General features: G+C 44.4%; 1 protein-coding gene across 2 annotated transcripts in view; it reads right to left on the bottom strand.

The window, feature by feature from the left end:
* Positions 1 to 9,862: 9,862 nt before the first annotated feature.
* LOC129695173 (splicing regulatory glutamine/lysine-rich protein 1-like) overlaps positions 9,863 to 15,976 on the bottom strand; it is a 59,208-nt gene continuing 53,094 nt past the window's right edge. Inside the window, exons 8-10 of one of the 2 annotated variants that reach the window (XM_055631953.1) lie at positions 13,657 to 13,779; positions 12,642 to 13,025; positions 9,863 to 10,548 (exon numbers count right to left, since the gene is read on the bottom strand). In XM_055631953.1, the coding sequence (XP_055487928.1) occupies positions 9,942 to 10,548; positions 12,642 to 13,025; positions 13,657 to 13,779 (1,114 nt within the window). In that variant the 3' untranslated portion in view covers positions 9,863 to 9,941. The remainder of the gene's footprint in view (positions 10,549 to 12,641; positions 13,026 to 13,656; positions 13,780 to 15,976) is intronic. The other variant, XM_055631948.1, reaches the window with a different exon arrangement.

Genomic DNA, 15,976 nt, shown 5'->3' on the forward strand with positions numbered 1-15,976 from the left:
TGCACCTATTGTCTATGTTTCTATGTCAAGCTTCCTTTTCTGCCAGAACTACCCAGCTTTATCCACACAGAAGGTGGTAGTTATATGGAACGTGCTGCCAGAGGAGATAGTTGAGGCAGGTACAAGAGATAGACGCAGAATGCTGGAGTAACCCAGTGGGACGGGCAGCATCTCTGGAGAGAAGGAATGGGTGGCTTTTCGGCTCGAAATCCTTTCTCCAGCCTCGAGCCGAAACGTCACCCATTTCGTCTCTCCAGAGATGCTGCCCGTCCCACTGAGTTACTCCAGTATTTTCTATGTTGCTATGGAAACAGGGCATTTGGCCCACCAAGAAAATACCAAATATCGAACAATCCTTGTTCAATACGTACCAGGGCCCCATCCCCGACCTCTACCTCTGTTACATCGACGACTGCTTTGGGGCCACCTCCTGCACCCACACACAACTGACTGACTTCATCCACTTCACCACTAACTTCCATCCGGCACTCAAGTACACCTGGACCATTTCCGACCATTCCCAACCATTCCTTGACCTCACTATCTCTATCGCAGGTGATAGACTTCTGACCGACATCCACTATAAACCTACTGACTCCCATGGCTATCTGGACTACACTTCTTCCCACCCTGCTTCCTGTAAGGACTCCATCCCCTACTCCCAATTCCTCCGCCTACGCCGCATCTGCTCCCAGGATGATACGTTCCACACTAGGGCATCTCAAATGTCCTCATTCTTCAGGGAACGGGGGTTCCCTTCCACCACCATAGATGAGGCTTGCACCAAGGTCTCTTCCATACCCCGCAACACTGCTCTCTCTCCCCATCCCCCCCACTCGTAACAAGGGCAGAGTCCCCCTAGTCCTCACCTTTCACCCCACCAGCCGTCACATACAAAAAGTAATCCTCCATCAGTTTCGCCACCTCCAACGTGACCCCACCACTCGCCACATCTTCCCATCTCCCCCTATGTCTGCCTTCCGCAAAGACCACTCCCTCCGTAACTCCCTTGTCAATTCTTCCCTTCCCTTCCCGTACCACCCCCTCCCTGGGCACTTCCCGTTGCAACCGCAAGAGATGCAACACTTGTCCCTTTACCTCCCCCCTCGACTCCATTCAAGGACCCAAGCAGTCGTTCCAGGTGCGACAGAGGTTCACCTGCATCTCCTCCAACCTCATCTACTGCATCCGCTGCTCTAGATGTCAGCTGATCTACATCGGTGAGACCAAGGGGAGGCTGGGCGATCGCTTTCGCCGAACACCTCCGCTCGGTCCGCAATAACCAAGCTGACCTCCCGGTGGCTCAGCACTTCAACTCCCCCTCCCATTCCCCATCCGACCTCTCTGTCCTGGGTCTCCTCCATGGCCAGAGCGAGCAACACCGGAAATTGGAGGAACAGCACCTTATATTCCGCTTGGGGAGTCTGCAGCCTGCGGGCATGAACATTGAATTCTCCCAATTTTGTTAGCCCTTGCTGTCTCCTCCCCTTCCCCAGCCCTCGGGCTGTTTCGTCCCATCCCTAAGCCCTCGGGCTCCTCCTCCTCCTTTTTTCTTTCTTCTCCCCGCCACCCCCCCCATCAGTCTGAAGAAGGGTTTCGGCCCGAAACGTTGCCTATTTCCTTCGCTCCTTAGATGCTGCTGCACCCGCTGAGTTTCTCCAGCATTTTTGTGTACCTAAGAAAATACCAACCATGGATCACCCGATATTCGACTTCCTCATCCACTCCCGACACACTCGGGGCAATTTACAGAGGCTGATTAACCCACAAGTCTTTGGACTGTGGGAGGAAACTGGATCTCCCAAATGAAACCAGTGTTGGCCTAGGGAGAGCTTCACACAGCACAGCACCCCAGGTCCGGATTAAACCTTGGTCTCTGGCACTGCGAGGCAGCAACTCTAGCAGGTGTGCCACTCTGTTGCCCTTTATCTTATGATTATTTGGCTAGTTTCTTTTATCTGATGAACCCTGCCTCCACGTCCCCAAAAATCTCTCTCCAAAGCCTCTCTCTCTCCTTCCTAAAATGTGGAGCAGATAAATGGGTACATTGCTCCAGTTGCATCCAGACCTGAGCAAGGAGTCATAAGGTGAGATTGGCAGAGGTTTTACCTAAAATTGGGGAGTCCAGAACCAGGGGCACAGTTTAAGAATAAGGGGTAAGCCATTTAAAACGGAGACTAGGAAACACTTTTTTCACACAGAGTTGTGAGTCTCTGGAATTCTCTGCCTCAGAGGGCATTGGGAGGCTGGTTCTCTTGATACTTTCAAGAGAGAGCTAGATAGGGCTCTTAAGGATAGCGGAGTCAGGGGATATGGGGAGAAGGCTGGAACGGGGTACTGATTGAGGTTGATCAGCCATGATCACATCGAATGGCAGTGCTGGCTCGAAGGGCCTACATCCTGCACCTATTGTCCATAAAATGAGATGGCTGCTCAGAGTCCTGTCATGAAAAGAGGTGACCAGTTAGACAGAGGATAGATGACCAGTTAGACAGAGGATTCAAGGATCACGATGCTTGAATACTCCAAAAATAAAAGCAGACTCCTGGGAATCCTTGTCCATTCAGGATGGCACAAAGAAATATTGAATGCACACAGTGGAAGACCATTGTGAATGGAATACACCACACAATCCTACTCTCCAGAAATGCTGCCTGTCCCGCTGAGTTACTCCAGCATTTTGTGTCTATCTTCACCACAAATGACCCAAGGGCCAATCGATCCCACGGGCATTGCCCGCCCCCTCTGTGGGAACGTTCACGATTCCCACGTTGGGGTTTCGTCAGTCACGTCAGAAACCCACAGTAACAGTGTGACCCCGAGGGACTGCCTCAGAAGTGGCTCTACGAAGGATCACAGCACACAGTGCAGAAGAGGACCAGGCCCACAATGTCTGTGTCGAGGATAATGCCAAGTTAAACTAATCTCTTCTGCCAGCTCGTGATCCATATGCCCTCTATTCCCTGCACTTCATATGGTCATATGGGACAGGAGTAGAATTAGGCCATTCGGCCCATCATTCAATCATGGCTGATCTATCTCTCCTAACCCCATTCTCCTGCCTTCCCCCCATAACCCCAAACACCCGTACTAATGAAGGATACACCCGTACTAATCAAGAATCACACTTCCATGTGCCTAACCACAACCCTCTTAAATCGTTTCTGCCTCTACCACCTCCCTCATTGGGTTCTTTGCCGTTTAAACCCAATTTTGCGATGCCTTCAGGGGTTTGCTCATCTTTAGAGTTTGCCCACCTATAACACATCTTTGTTTACGTTTTGTTTTGATTGGAATCCACTTTTCCCCTTGTATTTCTTCCTTAAGATGTTTCCTTCTACATGAGAAGCGTAACTAACAGCATGCTGGAAGAACTTAGCAAGTCAAGATGCTGCCTGACCTGCTGAGCGCTTCCAGTGGTAAGTTTTTTTTGTTCTTGCTTCCAGACACACAGTCCCCTTTGTCTTCATAACATAAATGCAGTTGAATAAATTTTGGAGTGATATATTTGATATATTTACAAAGATTTTCAAGTCAAGAATAGAACCCAAAACGGAATGGATTATATTTGGAATAATAGGAGAAGATACCAATTTAAATAAAGATCAAAATGTTTTTTTTAATTATGGGTTAATAATTGGAAAGAAATTGATACTTAAATTTTGGAAAAATACAACCACACCAACTGTTAAAATGTGGATTAGGAATATGATGGACATAGCACGCCTTGAAGAAATGAGACTCCGACTAATAGATAAATATGACCAATTCTTAAGGAGTTGGTCTCCTTTCATCGACTTTTTGGAATCATGTGATGCAGCGGTACCGTAAGGATTGCTGATTTCAGTTCATGACGCGGATAGATCTACATCTCCGAATACAGATTTGAAAAATTCTCTTTTAAGGGGCCTTCTCTTCTATTTCTACTTTCCACTTTCTCTCTTCCTTTTTTTATTTTTTATATACACACTTCACGTTTTTCTACTCTCTACCATCTATTTTTCCACTTTTTCCCCTTTCTATTGTTTTCTTTTTCTTGTCTTGCTTACTTCCTTCTTATAACATAAAACTAGAGGTTGTACATAGAATGGATTACGGTATTACATAGTTGGCACCTAAAATTAGGTGCCACTGTACTGTTTTGTGCTGTATTAACTTCTAATAAAATAAACAAAAAAAAAAAAACATAAATGCAAGTCAATTGAGCGAAGTCTACCTGAGCTACTGTGTTTCCCAACACTTTACTTGTCATTTACTCTTTCTGCACTTTTACATCACATTTACCTTCGTCTTTCCTTACTTTATGTTCAGTAAGTATGCTTCCTGATTTAGAATCAGTACCTTCAGTGAAACAAAAAAGCAATCCAATATGTGCAGAAACAATTAATTAATTAATCAGCCAACCGATCAAGTTAATTAATTAATTAACCAGTCAGAAGAGCGCGATTGCTTTGTTTTGTCAATGTTCTTGGAGCAGAACAAGGCCATACGGCCCACTTCAAGTCTATTCCGTCATTCAATCATGGCTGATCTATCTCTCCCTCTCAACCCCATTCTCCTGCCTTCTCCCCATAACCCTTGACACCCGATCTAATCAAGTATCTGTCAATCTCTGCCTTAAAAATATCCATTGACTTGGCCTCCACAGCCGTCTGTGGCAATGATTTCCACGGATTCACCACCCTCTGACTAGAGAAATTCCTCCTTATCTCCTTTCTAAGGGTACGTCCTTTAATTCTGAGGCTGTGCCCTCTGGTCCTGGACTCCCCCACTGGTGGAAGCATCCTCTCCACGTCCACTCTATCCAAGCCTTTTACAAAGCCATCCAGTTCTCTTCCAGTTTGCAAGATATTGTCTTATTCAGTACAATTAGAGAACAAAGCGATCAAGCTTCATCACGTTGTGATGAGGAAAGGCAAAAGCTGGTCAAATAGTTTTCTTTTATTAACAGTGTAACTGTTTATTATTTTTGAACAATTAAAAAGAAACAGTTGTAACAAACAATCACATTATCAATATGCGACTATTTGTAAATGGGTATCACATAACAATCGCTTAGTGCTACAAAGATGACTCCAGTCATATTTTTTGAAATAGATTGTAATTAGCAACTAATCAATTTGCAAGTGTGGTATTATGAGTGGTTCTTTTTGTACTATATTTTTTTTATAATAAAAAAAATTGCACCTCACAGTTGAACACAACATACAGATAGCATCCTTGCAGACTTTCAGAGCCTCACAAGTGCTAGATATTACAAAAATGTCAGTAAACATTCTATATACTGCACTGTAACACACAGCATCATTCAAAATGTGAGCAGAACAGGCCCAGGGACTTATTTTTCAAATGTGACCTCCATCAGATATTTTTTACCATGTGTTATTGGTTCAACGAACTAAGAAATTAATGTAATGGTTATTTGCACTCTGAAGGGATGAATGTTAATTTGAACAGGACTAACTTTGGCGTTGCTTCAGTCCGTGCATCGTGGTACATACAGCACAGTGTATCCTGGCATGTAACACTCAAAGATAGTTAGTACTTCGTCAAAGAAGGAAGTCTGCTTCAAAACATTCAACAACAGCTCAGAACAACAAAGCAGACAAACTACGACCTTTAAAAACAATCTGTTTGATTTTAATTGTATTGAACTGACATAAGAGCAGTTAGTTTATTTTAACCCGTTTTCCTGCTAATTGGGTCAAAACAATCAGTTGGCATGGGAAATAATGGAAATTAATAAAACAGAAATAAGCTCTCTTGTCATAAAAAGTGTTCCGTTAACTACTTATAAATATTCATCATTATGTTACAGCACTTTAACCCATAAAACCAAAGGTTGAGGTAATTCCTTTTGCCACATATTGTACTGGTTTGTGAGAAATAATGGGTTGAAATGAAGTTTAGAATTCATGGAATATTTTGTACAACTGCGTTCCTTGTTCAGTTTACTTCCTTCTTCCAAAGTTGGCATCGCATAAAATAATGTTCAATGGATCTCAAGAATCTTACAGTATTTCGAGCCAGATAACAGATCCTCGTTGACATTTAAGTTGCACAACACTGGCAAGTATATTTAAAATCAAACGGCCCACTTGCTAATTCCTCTTCTCCTCCACAGCATTGAATTCAACTGCTAACTCCCAATCAACCCTTCAGGTCTTTGAACATGGGACTTTGCTAGCTGGCATGGTTTAGCATCAGCCTAAGTAATTATGTTACTAGCATGTATAATATTGTCGCTGTTAGAGCTCCAACTACCAAAACCTCACGTTGCCCAGTTTGTTCATAAACTCATTCGCGTTTACTCAGACCAAGTACAAAGAGGCAGAACGCTAATGAAAAATGACTGTAGTTTGTGGCATTCAGCAACAAAAATAATTTGTGGAAACACTTAAAACTGACTCACAAATTCCACAAACTGCAAATCAATCCCAATCACAGCTAATATACCTATCTTACAATAATAATTAGAAAAGTAAACTGGACAAATTCAATTGCGATACTTGAACTGGTTCCATGTAACATCATTTCCTATCACATCAGAAAACTTGAAGGTATTTACCTACAAACCTTGGTTTCATATTTTGTCCAAATCTAAAAGTACACAAAAAAAAAATGCAGATTGCAATTGCGGATTTTTTTTTGACATGTAGTCAAGATGCATCTTGTTCTGTCCCGCTGTGCATCATCCTGTGGGTAATGTATCTGCTCTCATGGCAAATAGACAAGTTTACTGTCCCAAGGAGTGACGACAACAAAAAAATCCAGATGATGAAATTATTCATAAAATAATCAGCAGGAGTATCTTACTATTCCCTCTGCTCATCAACAATACTAGTAGAATAATATAGGTACATCTTAGAGATTTAACAAAAATCTGTGAAGGCAAGTATGGGTATTATGTAAGCTTAAAAAAGTAATACATATATTTACAGTTCCTTCATGACAAAGATGCTACCTTGTCATTTTTATTCTGTCCCACTACTTACAGATCTATCCATTCTATGCTTGCAAGTTCATGAACTAACAAGGCATACTTATACAATGCGAATTCCTTCTGTTCTAAATATTTTGAAAATTTGAAGAAATGCCTTGATCAGGGACTCATCAAAAATATCGCAGAGATATGTAACCAATCTAGAAAGACTGAGTTGCTAAAGACAGTCTTCTTTAAGCAAAGAAACAGGCTTGTTCTGCATTTCATTTGAGTCCACGGATAACATGTCTGTATTGTCCCCCTTTCCCTCTTCAATGTTAACGAAAAGAATATTCTCAGACTTGTGTGATTCTTCAGTGCTGGGCTGAGTCAGGCTATGGTTACCATTTTCTTTAACATCACCTAAAACCTCGCTCTTGGATCCTGTGATTTCCTTGCCTTTGCCACTTTTATAGCCATCTTTGTTAACGAGATCTTCTTCCATCTGCAAACAAAATTCATACAAGTTACTGCAATAATCACGGAACAGAGGTAGAAATCAAAATACTTGAGTACATTATTTCAATAACAGGCGCAAGTAGGAGGCGGCTCACTTTAAGTGAAAGGATCAGATTTGATTAATTGGACACACTCAAGACTGTCCACTATCCTTACCGACTGAATGCTTCACCACGTTGAGTTTAGTTTACTGTCAGGTGTACCGAGGTACAGTGAAAAGCTATTGGCGCGTGCTAACCAGTCAGCGAACAAGATTGATATCGACAGTGTACAGATACATGATAACGGGAGTAACGAGGACAACCACCAAAGATAGGCACAAAATGTTGGAGCAACTCAGCGGGACAGGCAGCATCTCTGGAGAGAAGGAATGGGTGACATTACGGGTCGAGACCCATCTTCAGTTGAGTCACTCCAGCATTTTGTGTCTCTCTTCATGTAAACCAGCATCTGCAGGTCCTTCCTACACATAAAATGGATAAGGTTTAGTGCAAGTTTAGTAAAGTCCAATCAAAGATAGACCGAGGGTCTCCAATAAGTTAGATAGTAACTGTATACCGTAAACTGAGAATTACTGAAGAAATGGTTATTAATTAGGACAACCTCTTTGTGATGCAAGGAGTCTCTCCATAATACTTCCATAATAGAATAGACACGAAATGCTGGAGTAACTCAGCGGGACAGGCAGCATCTCTGGATGGAAGGAATGGGTGACGTTTTGGGTCGAGACCCTTCGACCCGAAACGTCAGCATCTGCAGTTCCTTCCTGCACATGTACTTCCCAGTGTCTACCGAAGAACACAATAACATAACGATAAGCGGTAATGCAAATGAACAAAGCGGTCGGTGTCATACATTTAAAGCAGCAGTCCTCTAAACAATCGGCTCTCAAACCCTCAAACAAGTTGCCACAATTCAACACAGATTATTACGCAAGACTAAAAAAAAAAAAAAAAAAAAAAAAAGTACATCAAATCTAATACACATTCTTAAAAGTCAATATTATATCCTCTTAATACGATGCCTGGTGGGTTGTCTAAAGAAATCCTTGTACACTTTAAGTGGGTGTCCTGGTTCATTGTTTCACTCTGTGGAAAATAAGGAGCGGAAAAGAATGCAGAAAGTTGTGACCACTGCCCAGTCCATCATCGGCTCTGACCTCCCCACCGTCGAAGGGATCTATCGCAGTCGCTGCCTTGAAAAGGCTGCCAACATCATCAAGGACCCACACCATCCTGGCCACACACTCATCTCTCCGCTGCCATCAGGTAGAAGGTACAGGAGCCTGAAATCTGGTTTGCTATGTTTGCTATGAGCCCAAACATGAACCCTGCACTGTTGACACAAAATGACCAAAAGAGGCTGTTCATTAAATTTTACCTTAATATCACTTTTATCTTGCTTGATTTTGCAGTCTTTCTCTTCCTTTTGCTCGTCGTTCTCTTTTTCCTCCGCCTCAACTTGTTCCTCTACTTTCCCCTTCCTTGCCTCCTCTATTTCCTCCCCCTTCTCCTCCCTCACCTCGTCATTTCCTTCGCTTTTCTGTTCCTTCGCATCGTCTCCCCGCTGGTCGTTCTCCTCCGTTGCTTCTTTCCCTTTGTCCTCCACTTCTACCCCCTCATCTTTTTCCCCCGTTGCTGGATCGTTCCCGTCATCGCTCACCTCTTTCTCCGCATCCTCCCCCTCGTCTTTCTCCTTTTCCCTCTCTTTCTCAGTGTGCTGCTCTCTCTCCTTGAACTTTACCTTCTCCCTCTCCGCGTCCCTTTCCCTCTCTCCCTCCGTGTCCCTTTCCCTCTCTCTCTCCTTCTCCTTTCCCTTTCCCTCTCCCTCTCTCCTCTCCTTCTCCTCTCCTCGTCCCTTTCCCTCTCCCTCTCCGCTCCCTTTCCTCTCTCTCTCTCTCTCCCTTCCTCTCTCTCTCCTTGTCCCTCCTCTCCCTCTCTCTCTCTCTCCGCGTCCCTTCTCTCTCTCTCTCCTTCTCCTTCCTCCTTCTCCCTCTCTCCCTCTCCTCGTCCCTTTCCCTCTCTCTCCCTCTCCGCGTCCCTTTCCCTCTCTCTCTCCTTGTCCTTTACCTTCTCCCCTCTCCCTCTCCGCGTCCCTTTCCCTCTCTCTCTCTCTCCTCCTCCTTTCTCCTTCCCTCCCTCTCTCTATCTACCCATCTTTTTTCTTTCTTTCCTCTTTCTCCCTCTCTATCTCTCTCCCTCCCCTTCCTCTCTATCTCTCCTTTCTCATTCTTTCTCCCTCTCTCTCTCTCTCTCTCTCTCTCTCTCTCTCTCTCTCTCTCTTTCTCTCTCTCTCTCTCTCTCTTCTCTCTCTCTCTTCCCCTCTCTCTCTCTCTCCTCTCTCTCTCTCTCTCCCCTCCCTTCTGCTTTCTCGGTACTCTCTTTCTCTTTGTTTCTCGCGTCCCTTTCCTTCTCTCTCTCTCTCGCGTCCTTCACCTTCTCTTTCTCCGCATCCTTCACCTCTCTCTCAGCGTCTTTTTCCTTCTCTCTCTCCGCATCCTTCATCCTCTCTTTCTCCGTGTCCTTCTCCCTCTTTCTCTCAGCGTCTTTTTCCTCTCTCTCTCCGCATCCTTCACCCTCTCTTTCTCCGTGTCCTTCACCCTCTCTTTCTCAGCGTCTTTTTCCCCCTCTCTCTCCGCATCTTTTTCCTTCTCTCTCTCCACGCCCCTTTCTTCCTCTTTCTCCGCGTCCTTTACCCTCACTCTCTCCGCATCTTTTTCCTTCTCTTTCTCCTTTACCCTCTCCGTGTCCTCCCTCTCGGCGTCCTTCTCCCTCTCTCTCTCCTTGTCCTTTTCCTTCTCCCTCTCCCTGTCCTTCTTGTCCTTGTCTCTATCCTCCTTCTTGTCCTTGTCTCTATCCTCCTTCTTGTCCTTGTCTCTCTCCTCCTTCTTGTCCTTGTCTCTCTCCTTCTCCTTGTCCCTTTCCCTCTCTTTGTCCTTCTCTCGCTCCCTGTCCTTTTCCTTGTCCTTATCCTTATCTTTCTTTTTCTTTGAGGTGGAATGATCGCGTTTACTCTTGTCTATGCTTTGGCTGCTTGAATTTTCTCTGTTCTCAACCACATCTTTGCTCTGTTCTCGGTCTTTGTCTTTTCTTTTCTCCTTCCTAATCCTGGAAAAAAAGAGAAATATTTTGCACTTAACACGGAAATAAAATACAATTAATTTGAATACCTGAAATAAAAGCAAATAGCGTACATAATCATGAGAGGAATAGATTGGGTAGACACACATAGTCTCTTGTCCATATTAGGGGAATCGAGAACCAGAAGACGTAGGTTTAAGATGAGGGGTAAAATATTTAATAGGAATCTGAGGGGTGGTGGGTGTATGGAACAAGCTGCCAGAGGAGGTAGTTGAGGCTGGGACTATCCCAACGTTTAAGAAACAGTTAGACAGGTGCACGGGTAGGACAGGTTTGGAGAGATAAGGGCCTGTCCCACTTGTGTGTCCTAGGCACGCAAATTACGCAACCTCATGGTCGCGTTGAGCTCAGACGGTCCCGCGAAAGTCGGGCGCGATTCGTTGCGTACGCACAGCCGTCTGGAGCGCGTGACGTCATTTGAAGATGGACACAAAGCTGGAGTAACTCAGAGGGACTGGCAGCATCGCTGGAGAGAAGCAATGGGTGACATTTCGTGTCGAGACTCTTCTTCAGTCTGAAAAGAAGGGCCTTGACCCGAAACGTCACCCATTGCTTCTCTCCGGAGATGATGCCGGTCCCGCTGAGTTACTCCAGCATTTTGTGTCTATCTTCAATTTTCTTGGCCCCACTCTGGGAGTGGAAGTGGGGACGGATCCGGACCGCAACGGCCGTGAGCCCCAGGCCGAGTTCGACGATCGTTTGCCCGCTTCTGCTGCTGTTGGAGGTGAGACATTGCGTCGCGCCAGGGTCTTGGGTCTGTCCCACTTTGGCCGTCAGTTCCGCGACAGGCCGTTGGCGCGCGAGGATTTTGTTCACTACAAAAATTTCAGAGCCCCGCGCGATGTCGCACACAACTCCGTACCCCTCCGTGCTTCTAAGTGGGACCGGCCCCGCGCGGCCATACAATGCCAGTGCGCCTCAGCGCTACCACGAGGTCGCGTAATTTGCGTGCCAAGGACCAAACACGGGCAGGTGGGACTAATGTAGCTGGGACATGTTGGCCAGTGTGGGTGAGTTGGGCTGAAGGGCCTGTTTCTACACTGTATCGCTCTATGACTTTATGAACATCACCCATCCAAGTTTTCCAAGGATGAATTAACCAGTTTGGAAGCAAAGATCACAGAAGTCTGTGAGAGCAGAAGTGGAAGGAACATTAAGAAAAGGATAAACATGCAAGATAAAGGGAGTTGGTAGTGGTACAAGAATAGAAAGCAAAGTTCGGTCTCGAAGGTCTGTACATAAGAATAGTACTATCATTAACATAAGTCAACTCAGCGAACCTACATTGTATTGAAGAAAAGTCCAATAAAAAATAGCATGACATGAAACTGTTGAACATAATGTTGAGTCTAAGAGGGGCTACAAGATGCCTGGGGATCGTTTTAACATGTTTCTGAAAATGTCCTTATAGGTCTGGTGAAGTGGGAGCCATTAAACCCTGTGAGAAATATTTAGAGTTTGCAATGGAATCTGATAGAAACATAGAAACAAGGTGCAGGAGTAGGCCATTCGGCCCTTCGAGCCTGCACCGCCATTCAATATGATCATGGCTGATCATCCAACTCAGTATCCCGTACCTGCCTTCTCTCCATACCCCCTAATCCCATTAGCCACAAGGGCCACATCTAACTCCCTCTTAAATATCAATCAACCAATCAGTTTTATTCGTCACATTGCACATAAAGTGCAAGTGAAATGAATTTGTATAGCCAATGAACTGGCCTCAACTGCCTTCTGTGGCAGAGAATTCCAGAGATTCACCACTCTCCGTGTGAAAAATGTTTTTCTCATCTCGGTCCTAAAAGATTTCCCCCTTATCCTTAATCTGTGACCCCTTGTTCTGGACTTCCCCAACATCGGGAACAATCTTCCTGCATCTAGCCGGTCCAACCCCTTAAGAATTTTGTAAGTTTCTATAAGATTCCCCCTCAATCTTCTAAAATCTAGCGAGTATAAGCCGAGTCTATCCAGTATGTCTCTTTAAATCACTATGTTTGCTGAAACACCGCGCTCTTGCCAAGAAATTGCTAATACTGTTATCCATAACAATGGGCCATCACCTTCTTGGGGACGGAGATTTGGAAAGCCTTCTCTTTGGTGTCCTGGGTCGCCTCTTTGGTGACCTGGACCGCCTCCTTGGTGATCTGGATCTTCTCTTTGGTGACCTGGACCTCCTTCGTAGAGATCTGGATCTCCGTCTTGGCGACCTGGACCTTCTCCTTGGTGACCTGGACCGTCGCCGTGGAGATCTGGACCTCTTCCTTGGCGATCTGGACCTCTTCCTTGGCGACCTGGACCTCTTTCGTGGTGACCTGGACCTCTTCCGCGGGGACCGCGACCTCTTCCGCGGGGACCGCGACCTTTTTTTCGGTGTCTTGGACCTCCTTTTAGGTGTCTTGGATCTTTTTCTTGATAAACTTCTGCTTTTCTTTCCATATTTTTCTCTGTAAATATAATTTTTATAGTTTAATTTAGCGATACAGCACGGAAACAGGCGGCTCAGCCCACCGAGTCCGCACCGGCCAGCGATCCCCGCACACTGACACTATCCTACATACACCGGGGACAATGTACAATATTACCAAGCCACATTAACCTACAAATCTACACGTCTTTGGAGTGTGGGAGAAAACCGAAGCACCCGGAGAAAACCCACGCAGGTCACAGGGAGAAGGTACAAACTATGTACTGCCAGCACCTTATAAGGAGGGTCGAACCAGTGTCTCTGGCTCCGTAAGGCAGCAACTCTACCCCTGCGCTAGTGTGCTTGGAACATTATTCTAATTCAAGCAGTACCAACTTTTAATGTACATGCTTTTTAACAATTTTTATTCAATCCAGTTACAAAACTATCTTATCCCTAAAATACCTACATTTTACGAGGAGGGAACACGAGTGTGCAAAATAATTCCATGTTACCTGTGTGGAACACGTATAAATCCCACCTTTTTATGGTCAGGTCCATATGGTTATGGTTTGATGGACTGGTCACCCAGTTCATAAAATTTATGGTAATTCTAAAAAACATGCATACTCTTAACATAATTAAATGCCCTAAATCATCATGTTTCCTACCGGCTTAAACTTCGAGATCTTCTTGGTGAGGTAGTGGAATTCTTTTCTTTCTTCTTTCCATTTTCTCCATCTCCATCTTTGTTTTCTTCCTTCACTTTACTGTCACCTTCCGGTTTCTTTTCCCTGTTATTGCAGGCAGATCACATATATTAAAAAGGTCCAAGCAAGCACTACAGGATATTAGTCAGCATATGCATCATTCCGAAAAGTCTAACTTCACATTATTTACTATTAACGGCAGCTTTGGACAATACTTTTCCACAAATCACATTATAAACTGCAAAGGAAGCCCTCAAACCTATCATTCGAATGCTCAAGAAACACATTGGGACCTTAATCAGCTAGTGAAGTTGTGCCGAAATAGCCAGTGAAAGGCCTGGATAGAGTGGATGTGGAGAGGATGTTTCCACTAGTGGGAGAGTCTGGGACCAGAGGCCATAGCTCCAGAAAATAAAAGGACGTACCTTTAGGAAGGAGATGAGGAGGAATTTCTATAGCCAGAGGGTGGTGGATCTATGGAATTCATTGCCACAGAAAGCTGTGGAGGCTAAGTCAATTTTATAAAGCAGAGATTGATAAATTCTTGATTGGTACGGATGTCAGGGGTTATGGGGAGAAGGCAGGAGGATGGGATTAGGAGGGAAAGATGGATCAGCCATGATTGAATGGTGGAGTAGACTTGATGGACTGAATGGTCTAATTCTGCTATCACATGAACTTATGAGCAAGATAAGTAGGCTGAGGAATAGCAAATGGTGTTTAATTCAGTTGTGTGCGCAAGGTGTTGTGTTTTGGGAAGTCAAACAAGGTAGACTTTCACAATGAATGGTAGTGCCCCAGGGAGTGTTGTAGAACAGAGGGATTTCGGAATACAAGTACATATTTTCCAGAAGTGATAACATGTGGACAGAGAGAGATGAAGGCGGCTTTTGGCACGCTGGCCTTCATCAGTCAGTACATTGAGTATAGAAGCTGGGATCTTATGTTGCACTTGAAGAAGACTTCCATGAGGCTTAATGTTTAAGAGCATTGTGTTGTTCAATTTTGGTCACCCAGTTATCAGAATGATATGCTGGAGAACAAAGAAAATATTTAGAAAGACGTTGCCAGCTCTCAAGGGACTGAGTTAAAGAGCGATTGTTTAAGAGAGAACTGGAGATGCTGGGAAATTCAAAGGTAGACAAAAATGCTGGAGAAACTCAGCGGGTGAGGCAGCATCTATGGAGCGAAGGAAATAGGCGACGTTTCGGGTCGAGACCCTTCTTCAGACTGATGTGGGGGGGGGGGGGGGCGGTAAAAAGAAAGGAAGAGGCGGAGACAGTGGGCTGTGGGAGAGCTGGGAAGGGGAGGGGAAGGAGGGAGAAAGCAAGGACTACCTGAAATTGGATGTCAATGTTTGTGGGAGAGGTTAGGTAGTTCAGGACTTTATTCCTTGGAGTACAGGAAACTGATAGATATGTGTAATATCACGAGAATAGATATGGTGAATGCAGAGTCTTTTTCCGAGGGTTGGGAAATCAAAAGCTAAAATGCACAAGGTTTAAGGTAGCAGGGGTAAGATTTAATAGGAACCCGAGGAGCATTTTTTTCATAGAAGGTTGTGGGTATATGGAAATAGTTAATCATGTATTGTCTTTCTGCTGACTGGTTAGCACGCAACAAAAGCTTTTCACTGTACCTCGTTAGACGCGACAATAAACTAAACTGAACTGCACGGATGTTTGGACAGGTACATGTTGATTGAAGAAAGGTTTTGAGATTCATGGTCAAATATGGGAAAAAGGAATTAGCTAGGTGGACATCTTGGTCAGCGTGAATGAGTTGGACCAAGGTCTTGTTTCTGTGCTGTATGACTCCAAAAACATTCCCTTTGACCAAAATTTCATACCGCAAACAGGAAAAAATAATCCTTTCATTGGAAATTAGGAAATGCGGCATTTAAAAAGTCAGAAAATACAAATCAAGATATATAAATGGATCTTATGACAGAAATGGAGTGGTCTTATTTAATCAAGTTATCCAATCTAAATAGTGATCACGAAGAAATCACGACGAAATGACCAATCTGACTGCTCAGTTTTTCTGGGTGACACACTGAACAGAAATATAGGAAAATCTCACAACCATGTTAAAAAATCTTACCAGCTATCCCCACCTGCTGGAATTGGAAAACAATGCAATCTGCAGTGTAATTATAGCTCGGGTGAAGAGCAAAGATCCTAGAGCAAGCAAGATAGATCACTCGACGAAAAAGACATGGGCAGATTCATGGGTAATTTTCGGCCCCATTTCCGTAACCGGCTTCCATCTCCGTACCAAA

This window comes from Leucoraja erinacea, chromosome 3 (assembly GCF_028641065.1).
Source record: "Leucoraja erinacea ecotype New England chromosome 3, Leri_hhj_1, whole genome shotgun sequence".
NCBI classification, from domain to species: domain Eukaryota; kingdom Metazoa; phylum Chordata; class Chondrichthyes; order Rajiformes; family Rajidae; genus Leucoraja; species Leucoraja erinaceus.